General features: G+C 37.6%; 3 protein-coding genes across 13 annotated transcripts; 2 read left to right on the top strand and 1 right to left on the bottom strand.

Moving 5' to 3' along the window:
* The first annotated feature begins 936 nt into the window (after nucleotides 1-936).
* On the top strand, nucleotides 937-5,875 carry LOC113702836 (calcineurin B-like protein 7). 4 transcript variants are annotated; one of them, XM_072061857.1, is made up of 9 exons: nucleotides 937-1,101; nucleotides 2,439-2,555; nucleotides 2,937-3,019; nucleotides 3,482-3,541; nucleotides 4,040-4,148; nucleotides 4,294-4,346; nucleotides 5,068-5,148; nucleotides 5,256-5,368; nucleotides 5,652-5,875. In XM_072061857.1, the coding sequence occupies exons 2-9, from the start codon at nucleotides 2,468-2,470 to the stop codon at nucleotides 5,719-5,721; spliced, it is 657 nt and encodes a 218-aa protein (XP_071917958.1). In that variant the 5' UTR covers nucleotides 937-1,101; nucleotides 2,439-2,467; the 3' UTR covers nucleotides 5,722-5,875. The 4 variants fall into 4 exon arrangements, with proteins under 4 accessions (XP_071917958.1, XP_071917957.1, XP_071917956.1 ...); XM_072061856.1 differs by having other exon boundaries at nucleotides 2,406-2,555; XM_072061855.1 differs by lacking the exon at nucleotides 937-1,101 and having other exon boundaries at nucleotides 1,205-2,555.
* A 1,045-nt stretch (nucleotides 5,876-6,920) lies between these two features.
* On the top strand, nucleotides 6,921-9,072 carry LOC113702835 (calcineurin B-like protein 7). 7 transcript variants are annotated; one of them, XR_003451282.2, is made up of 10 exons: nucleotides 6,921-7,143; nucleotides 7,227-7,309; nucleotides 7,454-7,513; nucleotides 7,655-7,763; nucleotides 7,859-7,911; nucleotides 8,115-8,195; nucleotides 8,283-8,395; nucleotides 8,490-8,582; nucleotides 8,696-8,745; nucleotides 8,847-9,072. XR_003451282.2 is itself a non-coding variant. In XM_027223989.2 (9 exons), the coding sequence occupies exons 1-8, from the start codon at nucleotides 7,068-7,070 to the stop codon at nucleotides 8,575-8,577; spliced, it is 663 nt and encodes a 220-aa protein (XP_027079790.1). In that variant the 5' UTR covers nucleotides 6,921-7,067; the 3' UTR covers nucleotides 8,578-8,582; nucleotides 8,847-9,072. The 7 variants fall into 7 exon arrangements, 4 of the variants coding, with proteins under 4 accessions (XP_027079790.1, XP_071917955.1, XP_071917954.1 ...); XR_003451281.2 differs by having other exon boundaries at nucleotides 8,490-8,745; XM_027223989.2 differs by lacking the exon at nucleotides 8,696-8,745.
* Nucleotides 9,073-9,227: 155 nt separating this feature from the next.
* LOC113702834 (GDSL esterase/lipase At5g08460-like) lies at nucleotides 9,228-11,889 on the bottom strand. 2 transcript variants are annotated; one of them, XM_072061852.1, is made up of 5 exons: nucleotides 11,433-11,889; nucleotides 11,018-11,145; nucleotides 10,420-10,635; nucleotides 9,754-10,009; nucleotides 9,228-9,669 (listed from the first exon to the last, which is right to left on the bottom strand). In XM_072061852.1, the coding sequence occupies exons 1-5, from the start codon at nucleotides 11,797-11,799 to the stop codon at nucleotides 9,434-9,436; spliced, it is 1,203 nt and encodes a 400-aa protein (XP_071917953.1). In that variant the 5' UTR covers nucleotides 11,800-11,889; the 3' UTR covers nucleotides 9,228-9,433. The 2 variants fall into 2 exon arrangements, with proteins under 2 accessions (XP_071917953.1, XP_027079789.1); XM_027223988.2 differs by having other exon boundaries at nucleotides 10,420-10,659; nucleotides 11,433-11,888.
* Nucleotides 11,890-12,344: the final 455 nt, after the last annotated feature.

Raw genomic sequence — 12,344 nt, 5'->3', positions numbered from 1 at the left:
TCCTTTTGCTATCTACCAACAGATTGATGCAATACTTGGCCAAAATTAATTGTCAATGTAACGTTCATAAATCAACTCGTTTAGGTGAGTTGGCCATGAATTTTAAATTTCTTGTTTGGGCAAGGATCGCTGCTGAATTGTAGTGAATCCAGAAAGTGCACTCTTCTGACCTAAAGCGTGGACAGAAGAGGCAGGACCCGTGGAGGGGATAGAACTTAGAAGGTGCCTTGCTAGCAGTGTAATAGTTCTAAATGACCATTGTTTTCTTTTCTGAATAAATCTTATATACACTGACAGTGTATACATTATTACAGTTGGATGCATGACACGTATGCAAAATTTGGATTTCAAATTTAAATCTGAATTATGTGTCATGTATCTAATGATGAAAATATATATACTATCATGTCTGTGCATAGAAGAAGGTTAATCCTTGTTTTCTTCTGTACCAAATTTTCTTGAGTTAGGTGGTCTGATTTGGATTTGCCCTTATGACTTGTGAATTAACTAACGAGCCAGAATAGTCCTGTTACTTTTTAAGTCATTCTCTCTCTAGAATGGTCTCTCAAGTCTCATCTTCTGATTACTCTATTGAACACTGCACCTTCTCTAGTTGTGCTGAGTCTTACGCCACTTAAAATGAGGTCATAAGCTAATGTCAGTGTTTTGATCTTTGAGTTTTTATTTGGCACAGCTATTAAACTATGATGGTTTTCGAGTGCAAGGCTAATGTGACTCTTAATAGTCCTCATTGCGTTTGCGGGATAACAAAATGTCAACCATCTTCTCCGGATCTGCAGACACACACGTTAGAACAGTAGTACTAATAATGTAGACAAATATTCATTTCTTAATAGCAGCATGCATTAGACTATTAGCTCAGTCCAATAGTCCATGCATAATGCAACTAAATAAATGTGGTCCTGTAGCGACCCGGCATTGTCACAAGACTACGAGAACAAATAAAACAGAAGTCCGAAAACTGAAAGAAGAGGAATGCACCATTTAAAGAGAGAGATTAGCACTCTGAAGATGAACTCAGTTTGATGTAGCCTACACCAGCTAAAGAGCAAAGAAGCATATAGTACTAATAAATTACAGGTGAAGTCACGAGTTCTTCCGTTTTTTATTTCCTTCATTCCAACTCCTAATTATATATGGTTAACATCTGGTAATTGTCCAAGTTTCCATATTTTTACAATCCTTCTACAACTCCATATAACATATGTCAAAAAGAGTTTGTACGATGTTGCTTGTCGACTTGTGGGATTCCCGGTCCCCAAGTGATTTTTGTGGATGTTATTCTTCATCACTATTGTGCGGTATATGTTAGCAAGTTCGACTGTGCTGCATTAGAGTGGAAAAGTTGAAAAGTGCTTTTGTTTTGACTTATTTTCTCATATTGTTCCTGCGTCTTCCTGTTTCAATCAGTTGCGGTGTTACCTGGAGAAATGTTTAAGAACTCGCAACCATCCCAGGGCGGTCCATGCCAAAAGCCACCAACCCCAAGTGGTCTTTTAAAGAATAAAACCAAATTCTGTATATTTGACATAGATTGGTATTGGAACGGTTATCTCCGTTCCTATCTCAGAAGGTCGCCTGAGTTTTTTGGTGCTGTATATTCTATTTAGTACAATGAAAACATAAAGCGTTTATGGTAGCTGCGCTTTCAGGTCTCAACTCTATGCACTGCAGAGCTAAGTGCTGTCCGATAATGAGGACTTGCATGACAATTTATAATTGTTTTCTCGTTATCATTTCAACCAGCATCACGACCATCCTTGTTAATTTTATTGTTATTGGCTTCCTCGTCTCCCATTGGGTGTTGAATAGATGGATGTTGAATTTCATTTGCATATTGATGCTGTTCTCTTATTGATATTTTTTACGATGCTAATCTTGACTAGGATGGTGCTGCATAGATTTACTCAGTAGAATCCTAAGATTCACTTTAGTGGTTCAGCTATAGGCAGCTAAAGGAAATTGAGTTGTTTTTGGTCGGCTGGAGATCTGGCAAATTCTGTGACGGACAAATAAGTCATCAAACATGATGGGTTGTCTATTGATATTAGTTGCTTGCCTGGCAAAAAATACCACTTTTGATTCATTTATGTTCATGTACTGAAGAGCAGTGTTTTTTTACTTGAAACACAATGCGGATACACAGTTAAACCTTTTGATTTAGCTGCGTTTACTGGGGCGGAAATTGCTAATTGAACTATTAAATTCACTCTGCTGTCTTTCCGACAGAGTAACTCTGCCCCTGACCATTGACAACAGCTGCTACTAAACCTCAGTCTAAAGTCCGACCACTCCCCAACTCTTGCAAATTTTCTTTCACTATTCCTATGATGAAAGCGTCTTGATTTGCTGGACTTAGTTTGCCTCTTTTACTGTTACGGCAGGTGCAGTTCTTGACAAACGCAATTGAGTTTCAGGGACAGGTATACAAACTTGCTACAGGAATATGAATTCCATGGCAAGCTGCTTTTGCTTGAAGAGAGCTGGACGTCCAACTCTTGAGGAGCACTCTATACTTGCTTCTGAGACATCTTGTGAGTGGATTTATGCAACAGTGTTCAATTCTCTTTCGTGGAACTGCAATATAACTAGGCCTTGATCATCTATCATCTTTGATTTTCAACTGCAAATAAGTTGATGCACTTGCATAGAAAGCGTAGTGCTGGTTGTCTAAATTGTAATGCAAGGACAATTGAACTCGCTTTTAATAAAGTCACAAGGTCATTTCAGAAGAGTGAACCGTCAGTGGTATATTACTCTTTTCAATAGTAATCTTTAATCCATAACAATTTGACATAACCTTCTTCTAGAGTTTTCTGTCCTAGATGATGTTTTATGATTCATTTTTTGTGTCCAGTTGGCTGGTTAATCTAGTGAAAAATTCTAAGTCGTAATGGCTCAATTTCATTTGACAGTTACCGTGAATGAAGTAGACGCTCTCTATACTCTGTATGAGAAACTAAGCAGCTCCATCACTGATGATGGTCTTCTTCACAAGGTACTACGTCAAACTTTCTGAAGGTGCATGATATCAGATCTCACCAGTTCTGTCCTTTAATGATGTTAGCATGCACATTAGTCCATATCCAAGACATTAACTGCCTATATGTCTTGTTATATCTGTTTCTTTAAGAACATGACTCCAATATCTTTCTCTTTTTCTGTCTTCCGTAATTGTAAGAAGAGACAAACTTCAGACTAATCCACAAAATTTGTCTCCCAACTTTTTCACTGGAGATATCTTGAGTTATTTGGGTTGAACTTTGAAACAGTATCATATAGAAGGATCATGAACGTCAATATCTGGTTTCCTCATCCTCCCGTATTGAGTTGTTAAGCTGGTAGGCTGAGTGCTTTTCATCAGAGGGATCAAAACCTTCTTGCATGCATTCTCATGCATCTATTTCCACCAACTTTGCTTTGTGCATCGTTTGTAACTCTACTTTGTGCTTTCTTGCAGGAAGATTTTCAGCTTGCTCTTCTTGATAGCAGCAATAAGCATACTTTCTTTGCAGACAGGGTTTGTGATTTGGTCTTATTCTTATTCATCAAACGATTGCCCTTTTTTTTTTTTTTTGGAAATTATTGCTAACTGAGGGCATGGTAAAGTTTCTCAAGAAAGGATTGCTGCACCATTTATGTTCCTCAGCGTTGCAGAAAAAAAAATAAAAAAAATAAAGCAAAACAATAGCGTATGATCTAAAATTACTATACTGCCAAATTCAAATTCAGATTTAGATGGAAAATGTGGTATGTTCTCTAAAGAAACATTATAATGGTTCAAAGTTTTGTCTCTCAATTAATGGCAGCAAAGGTCAGAAGCCGGGATGAACTTGAGATTATGAAATAATTTTCTGGCCCTGACTTCATCTAATCAGTATTTTCATAGAAAATGTCCTTTTTTTTTTCTGTGATGATGCTTTGCTATGAACTCTTTCTATTACCCTTATCAAGCATGCTTGTCCCTCATCCTCCAAAAGCTAACAAAACTCTGTTCCGTGTGCTCTCACAATTGCAGTTGTTTGATTTGTTTGATCTTAAGCATAATGGAGTTATTGAATTTGGAGAATTTGTTCGTTCTTTAAGCATCTTTCACCCAAGAGCACCAGAGGCAGACAAAATTGCTTGTAAGGAATACAGTTGGTGATTCTAGAAATATTTATTCTGCTGTACCTCATGGCCTAGTTGAAATATTTGAATATTTTAAGATTTGCGATCATCAAATGGTACAATGCAACTTCCTGCAGCTAACTTAAGGAGATTCCTTTTCAGTTTCATTTAAGTTGTATGACTTGAGGTGCACTGGCTATATCGAACATGATGAGGTACATACCTTAGATTGGCAGTTATTCCAATTCTTCGGCTGTTTTATTATGTAGCTGAGTTAAGAGTTAACTGTGATATAGGGTGGCATCTCACTCATGCGTGCTGTTCAATTCGTTTGGTATGTTACTCGGAATAAGTTTACTTGAATCCGGAATATCAATCTTGATGCTTGGAAATTGGCATATCTTATAAGATCTATCAGGTTTTCATTTCCCATCTTAAACTAAAATCAGCATATATTCTTTTCAGCGCATCAAACTGGCTTCTGCCAATGGTCTGTCTAAAAATTTACCTCAGGTTTTCCTTTATCAGTAGTTACGGAGTTTTCCAAAATGGTATCCTTCAATTACTTATTGCATGGTGAACTTATGATTTCTCTAAATGACCAGAAACGCACATCTTGTGGCCTCCATCTGCATCTGATCACGGTGCCCCTCTTGCATTCACATTTGAATTTAGTCATAAAACAAAGCAAGAGGAAGTTAGAAGCATATACTGTCTCAAGTCCAATGTAGAATCTGGAGCGTATTGTGCAAAGTTAATAATGTTAAGAAATATTATGCTAGCTAAGAACGAGATAGCATCATGATTGCTAGAGTATCTGTAAACAAACGATTTGGTTTGCTAATTTAGCTGTTTCAGCTTACAAGTTTTGTAGACACAAACGGTTTTTTTTTCCTCATGAAGGTAGAAATGATCTCCGAACTTAATTCTTTGCAGTTGAAAGAAATGGTATTGGCCCTTCTACGTGAATCAGAATTGACACTTCCAGATGACGTTGTTGAAGCAATCGTAAATAAGGTGGTGAAAAATACAGTTAGATGCATCAACTTTAGAGTTGTGTAGTCTGGTCCTCCTATATCCTCTTATCAATTAATGAGAGCTTGTCTAAGTTGAAAATTTAACAGACAATCATGGAGGCAGATCTAAAAGGTGATGGGAGGATTGATCCAGAAGAATGGAAGGAATTGGTGGCAAGGCATCCTTCAGTGATAAAAAACATGACTCTTCCACATTTAAAGTAAGTGATCACTTCTCCGGTAACCTACCTTCATATATCTGGAACGACTGTTGCTTGCTTTATATGTTGGCTAGTTTTAAAAAACATGTCTTCTGATAAACTTTGAAAATGCTAATTGTGCAAGTACATCTTTTGCAGTAGGCACGAACTGACTGATGCCCAGGAATGACTTTTTGCAATCTGAGCTTGCCTTAGCTGATTACTTGTGTTTTTTTTTCCTTTCAAGTGACTCCGGCATTTCTTGTTGCTTTTATGAGATTAAAATTCAGAGTCCCTGTTGCAGGGAGATAACTTTGGCATTTCCAAGTTTTGTGATGAAGACGCGTGTTCAAGATTCAGAGCTCTTCTCTTAAAATGACAACCAACCGACCAAGCGTACCAAATTCTAGTGCTCTCTCTAGTGGTGTAATCAACGAGAAGCATTTTCTTTTTGCAGGTTTTAATACGCCATCTATCAGACATTAAAAAACATAGCCTGATATAAATCAGTCGTCAATTCACTATCAATCCTATGTTAGGTAGTTTGCCATTTTTATCCTCCTGAACCATCAGCATATGATGCGTTTTTAATTACTATTGCTGTTTCTTATCTGATCTCAACTCATAGAGCACCACGTAATGGAAAAATATATCTGCTTCCCTCGTTTATTCTGATCTTTCTAAAGCTTTTGGTTGCAGAAGGGGCTATACAGTCTAAACTGCTTATAGTGCAGGCAACAATGTATTATCTGAGATCTTGAAAAGTTACAAGAATAAGTTACCATGGCCCTACATCTATCCTTTGCAACTTCTTGTCTAAAATCTTTAATATTTTAGTTTTGCCAAGTAATCCTGCATGTCACGCCACATTTGCATTTGTTGTTCCAAAATCTTTGTCATCCAGGGGAGAAGAATAATGAGCTTATCGAGGGAATAAACCGGTTGCTTGTTGAAATTCCTTGCAGATTGAAAGTGAAGTAAAATCAGCTTATCTGCCATCAGTTCGAGAGCATTTGGATTGACAGAAGAAATCTATTCTTAGCAAGTTCCATCAAGAAAAGCAGCGGCACCAGATTCCGAAACAAATTTACGAAAGCCATAGGATATTTTGTGCTTGTACGTAGTGTTTATGGCCATTGCACATGCACGCGTGATCAAACCAAATAGATTTTACTAATTAGGAGGTGGAAAAGAACAGAGAGAGAACAATTTGACGCTCGAATCAACTTTCCATTTGAAAATGGAAACTTACTTCATAAAAGCCGATGGTTTTCCCATTTATATCCAGAATTCAGAATCAGGGCTCTTTTGATTTGGAGTGGGATGAAATTTTGCGGTTCCAATTTCCTTTTCTCGGACACGAATCAGGACTCCTGAGAGAAGTGACGTGAATAACCACTCAAAATAGACGGTCAAGAAGAGCAACTTTTTGGGAAAAGAGTATAAACCGTTGCCTTTTTTTATTTTTCGTGGATTTTTTTAGAAAGAGAACTCCTTGGGACTGTGGTATCCATTCACACCATTGCATCTAACTTCTTCGCATATATAATTGACTTCAGTGTTGGAGATTAATGCTGTGTAGTTATGAGCAATTGATAAGAATATGGCAATACTTACAAACTTTTTTCGTGTACTGCTTGGTTTTAGATACATACATGTCCTAATGAATCTCTGTAGTATTTCGCATAGTAACTAAAAATACAAGTATATAGCTTTCTACATGGGTAATTGGTGTATGAAGCAGCGGCATCAGGTATATCATGAAGATCCATCTGTTCTTGCATCTGAAACACATTGTGAGTGAGCTAGAACGCCACCTCTCTTTTAGGAGGTTATTATACACATTTCATCTTCTTCAATTTACTACACATGGCTGCAGTTACTGTGAGGGAGGTGAAACTGTTGTACAAGTTGTTCAAGAAATTAAGCAGCTCTATAACTGATGATGGATTTATCAGCAGAGTAGGTTTTATCACTTGTTCTGCGTGTTTCATAATTACTACTACTGCAAAAGATTACTGCTGATGTTTCAATCAGCAACTTAAAAATGCAGTACCACTTTTCAGCACTTGTTCATAAGTATTAGCTTTGGTGTCGACGGTGCAGGAAGAGTTTCAGCTCGGATTGGTTCAAAATAGCAAGAAGCAGTCATTCTTTGCAGATAGGGTGAGCCAGCTTTATGCTGTTTGTTGATGGAATATGCAGCATAATGAATGTTATTCACAAATCCCAGTTTTAGCTATTATCTCTCTCTATTATTCCATCATCCGTATCATTATGATGTTTTATCTCTGTCAACCTCTGCAGATGTTCAATTTATTTGACTACAAGAGTGATGGAGTGATAGATTTTGGTGAGTTTGTCCGATCTTTGAGCATCTTTCACCCCGACACACCTGAAGCCGAAAAAGTTGCTTGTATGGAAATTCATCCTCTACAAGTAGTACATTTTGAATGCAAATAGAAAATTATGCAGGCTTGAGGTTGCATTAAAACTTTTTCTGTGATGCAGTTGCATTCAGACTATATGACATTTGGCAGACAGGATTTATAGAAACTGAGGAGGTAAGTCAAATATTACAATTGTGAAATTCAGTTCTCCCAACCTGCACTTCTGCTGCGGATGGATGGACAAGCAAAACATTTTACACACAAAAGGCGATTGTGACAAAATCTTTTGAAGCACAGGGATGTCTTCATGATTCATGAAGTTTCAGAGCTTAAGACATTTAAGTGGTCATGCATGCTCCTCTCTCATTCCATATTAGGTCAAGGAGATGATTTTGGCATTCCTAGATGAGTCAGATTTGACGCTGTCCGATGATACTGTTGAACTCATAATCAGCAAGGTATAAATAGAATTTAAGTTCTAAATCTAGAGTCTGTTTTACCTTTTTAGGAGTATTCCCTGCCTTATATAGTACGGTTTTGTGAAGACATTTGAAGAAGCTGATTCAAAGAGAGACGGAAAGATTGACACGGAAGAATTTAAGGATTTTGCTGCCCGGAATCCATCCTTACTAAAGAACATGACAATTCCATACCTGAAGTAAATCTCTCTTATTCATTCAGTTGCAAAGTCCTGGAATGCTACTTCCGCATGGACTAGCTTAAGCCCTCTTGAAAATTTTACCATCTCATAGGTGTAAATACTCGAAAAGCAAACTTATTCAGCACTCAATGCAAGCAAGGAGATTGTTTGACTTAGAGCACACTAGTTTAAATTCATAATAGAGGTAAATATGCTGTTGGTTATTCACCTCTTCCCCATGCTTCAACTTAGTCAATCAAATTGCTTTAAGTCTATAGTTGACTTGGTGGAAAGATTAAAAAGCATTTGAAATTGCAGACAATTGAAATTCTTTGGACAGAATAAATAGGCTTATTTTCCTGAAAATGGTATGACTACTTGATCCAATAAAAAATTATTAGTTGTCCTAGTTTTTTCCTTTCAGAAGACAAATTACTTCTTTTTTTTCCCCCCCTCCCTCTATTTGCAGGGACATAACTACAGCATTTCCTAGTTTTGTGCTGAAATCTGAGCCGGAAGATGGGATTACCAAGGCGTTTTGAGGATGTTATGACCAATTAGACTTGTTAAATGATGCAGAGAGTAATTAAAGGATGACAAAACACATCCCTTTGAACACTGAACAGATGAAGTGTTTATGTAGAATAAGTTTGACGTAAAGTTGCAGTTAAAGTACGATGTGAAACCTTTTAAGATGGTGTTTTGGTTCACTTATTCATCACTCAACTAACCTGAATTTACATCTATTTCTTTCTGCCTACAGGAAAGATCAACATTTAAAGCCTTTCCATTCTGCATGTACGATAATATAATTGAGGGATAAATCAAGAAGCAAACTGAGACTAGGAAGTGCTTCTAAGAGGAAAATCATGTTATATCCACCAAGGCATCAAATGGAAAAACAAAAAAGTTTATACTGAAATCTACCTTATCAGTGTTTGACGTTGCTTCAAAATCAACCAAGTACGCTACAAAATACGTTTGACAGGATCTCAGAAGCAAAACAAAATTCCCGTCTAATGCATGGAGAGTTTGTCAATTGCTGCGCTTCCATGTCTAATCATTTTGCTTCTGAGCAATCATGTCCTTCAAGTTCATGGGGTAGCATATATTGGTATGCAAACCGGACCATACATTGTCAGCCAAAATAGCATTTACTGCATCTGTTGGATGAAATTGGTCCCACCAAATGTGATTTGAAGCATTACTGCATGCCATTTCAGGAGTAAGGCATGTTATCCAACCCTTATATTTCCCTAAACCACAGCAAGCATTTGCAGTAACATTGAAACCTGGGACAGCACAAAAAGTGATGGCATAAGACAAAATGCTACCAGTTCAAATGAATTGATCATTGTGAAACCATAAGATCTCACCATAATGGTCATGATTCTTGATTATGTCCATTGAAGCTTCAAATGCATCACAGAAGATTATGTTGGAGTCCATGAGCTCCTGATTTAGTTCATCTACCATGTATCTCATAGCATAGTTAAACTCCATTATCATGTCATTTATCTTCTCAATACACCTCCCATGTTTGCTGCCATACATCCACAGATAGTAAGGAGCACATCCCAAAGGGGCGAGTCCCATCACAACCACTTTTCTGACGTTTGCAGTGTACAAATTCTGTTCAAACATTATGCCTTAGATGAATTCTGAAGAAAGCTTAAGCAATGTGTCACACTGAAAATGCTCAATTGGGAAGAAAGAACAATAACAACTGAACACCTTGTGAAAGAGATGCTTGCTCAACATTTTACCAGGGGACTACAACAGTATATTTAAAACAAAAAGAAAAAAAAATTCCAACTATATACTCCTAAAGGACATGAATTGCAGGGAAATTTTAGTATCTATACCAATTAACCAAAAAGGGGAAGGCAACTCCTGATATTTTTTGGACCCAGGGATGCAGGGGCCAAGAAAGTTCTGTTTTTGTGAAGCATTGCAGATGAAGAGGACATGTTTCTTGTGGAGATATTTTCTTAGTTGCTGTGTAAACACAAGGCCATAAAATGATGAAGCAAAATAATCACCTTAATTTCCTCCTTCATTGTATCTGCTAAGAACTGGTTGAAACCCCAAGGTAGGTACGCAGATTGCACATTAGACACATTACGAAGATAGTAATGTATGTAGTCATTGCTGCCAATCGATATGTAAAATATAGATCTTGACATCAGATCAGCTGTTGCATCCTCACCAATGTTCAGTATGAACTGTTGGTTTGTGTCATAAACTTGCTGAATTTGCTGTGTCAGAGAAATATGTTGACCCTGCATGAATTTGACCATAATCAAAGTAACAAGCAGGGAAATAGGGTAATCGTATCAGGTAACAAATGCTTCATCATCAGATTCTATTTAAGTGTCAAAAGCATCAAAGGACTAATAGAACTGATCAGTTTTAACATCAAAAGCAGAAAAACTCCAAAATCGTCATTTCCTATCATCTCAATAAACAGCCAAGTTAACTAGGATCTTGACATATTATCATTTTCATCTTTAGCAGCAACCGAGTCCTTGTACTACAGCTGATTAATTATCGACACTTCTTGACCGATAAAATAAACAATTTACAACCAAATATGATCTGTGTAAAACCAAAAAACAACTACAGGCGGAAATATCTTACCAATTCAGAACCACTGGAGAAAATTATCCCAGCACCAGCAGATGCATAATTCACTCCTTTCATCATATCCTCAATAGAACCACCTTGCCCAAGGTAACTGGGAACAAACGGCAACCCAAGACGCAATGCTGTTGATATTAACCATCAAAATCAAACAAAATAAAAGATCCAGATATAAATGACAATCATCCATGAAGAAGAAACAGCCCAAGAAACATACTCGGTTTTTCATCTTCTTCTAAATTAAAGAAACTAATTAACTGGAAAAATAATAACAAAATTAAATCAGCCCGGCTCAGCTCCAAGAAAATAAAAAAACGAAGCACCCCATAATCTTTATTCCCATCCTCTCGAACTCCATTAGGCCATCTAAAAACCCAAGTCAAAAATCAAGAAAAAATGAACAGGAAATTACCAATGTAGTCAACAGGGATTCTTCCGTTGCAGAAACGTCCAGTGGGCTGATGTGTATCAAAGTCTTTCCCGTAAGGAAGCCTATCAGCACGAGCAAATGTTCCAAGAAAGTTATTGGTCCCACAATCAACAGAAGAATCGCCAATTACGAACAGGGCAGGGACTTTAGTGGGAGAAATCTGTGGGTCTGGAGGGAGATGAAAAGTAACATTTCTTGGTTGAGATGGAGAAATTGTGTCCAACATCTTGATCAGATTTGGGTTTGCATCGTGTTTGTGGTTGAAACCTTGAGCTGTAATCGCCGTTGAGGTGAGGTAGAAAATGAAGATCAGAATCAAAATGCGGCAGAGTTCTCGAATTGACTCCATGAATGAACTGAGAGCGAGACGGAGAGGGGCTCTGTGAAATTTGGCGGGTAAAGAAAGAGGCGGTTGAGCTATAACTAACTATACAAATCCCAAATAATAAAAAGAACTGCCCTTTGAAACGTGTAATATTTTTGTGACTTCAAGAACTCGTTATATATATATATATATTTTTTTTGTCTACACAAGGATGTCCAGATCAATCCTTACGGGGCCCGACTAATCCCCTGCGACCCGGCCAGGCGCCCCAACCCGATCCAAGCACGATATGTGCGCGAAGGAATCCAGCGGAGCAGAGACTCGAACTTGGGACCTATTGGTCACCGGTGGAAGGTGCTACCGCTGGACCATTCACGCGGGGGACCCAAGAACTCGTTATATACTTGCTTTTTTTTTTTTGCGGTAGGCTCTCTTCTGGTGCCTCATAATACCAAAAAAAGATTTATTAGTAGCCTAATCCCTTGATTCGCATTTTTTTCCTTTTTTTAATTAAATAAACCTTCGGCTCCTTCTTACACCTTTCCTGCCTCCAACATTCAACTTCAAAA

This window comes from Coffea arabica, chromosome 8e (genome assembly GCF_036785885.1).
Source record: "Coffea arabica cultivar ET-39 chromosome 8e, Coffea Arabica ET-39 HiFi, whole genome shotgun sequence".
Taxonomy (NCBI): domain Eukaryota; kingdom Viridiplantae; phylum Streptophyta; class Magnoliopsida; order Gentianales; family Rubiaceae; genus Coffea; species Coffea arabica.
Note: the sequence above shows the minus strand (reverse complement) of the source record. Positions and strands in the feature narration are given on the sequence as shown.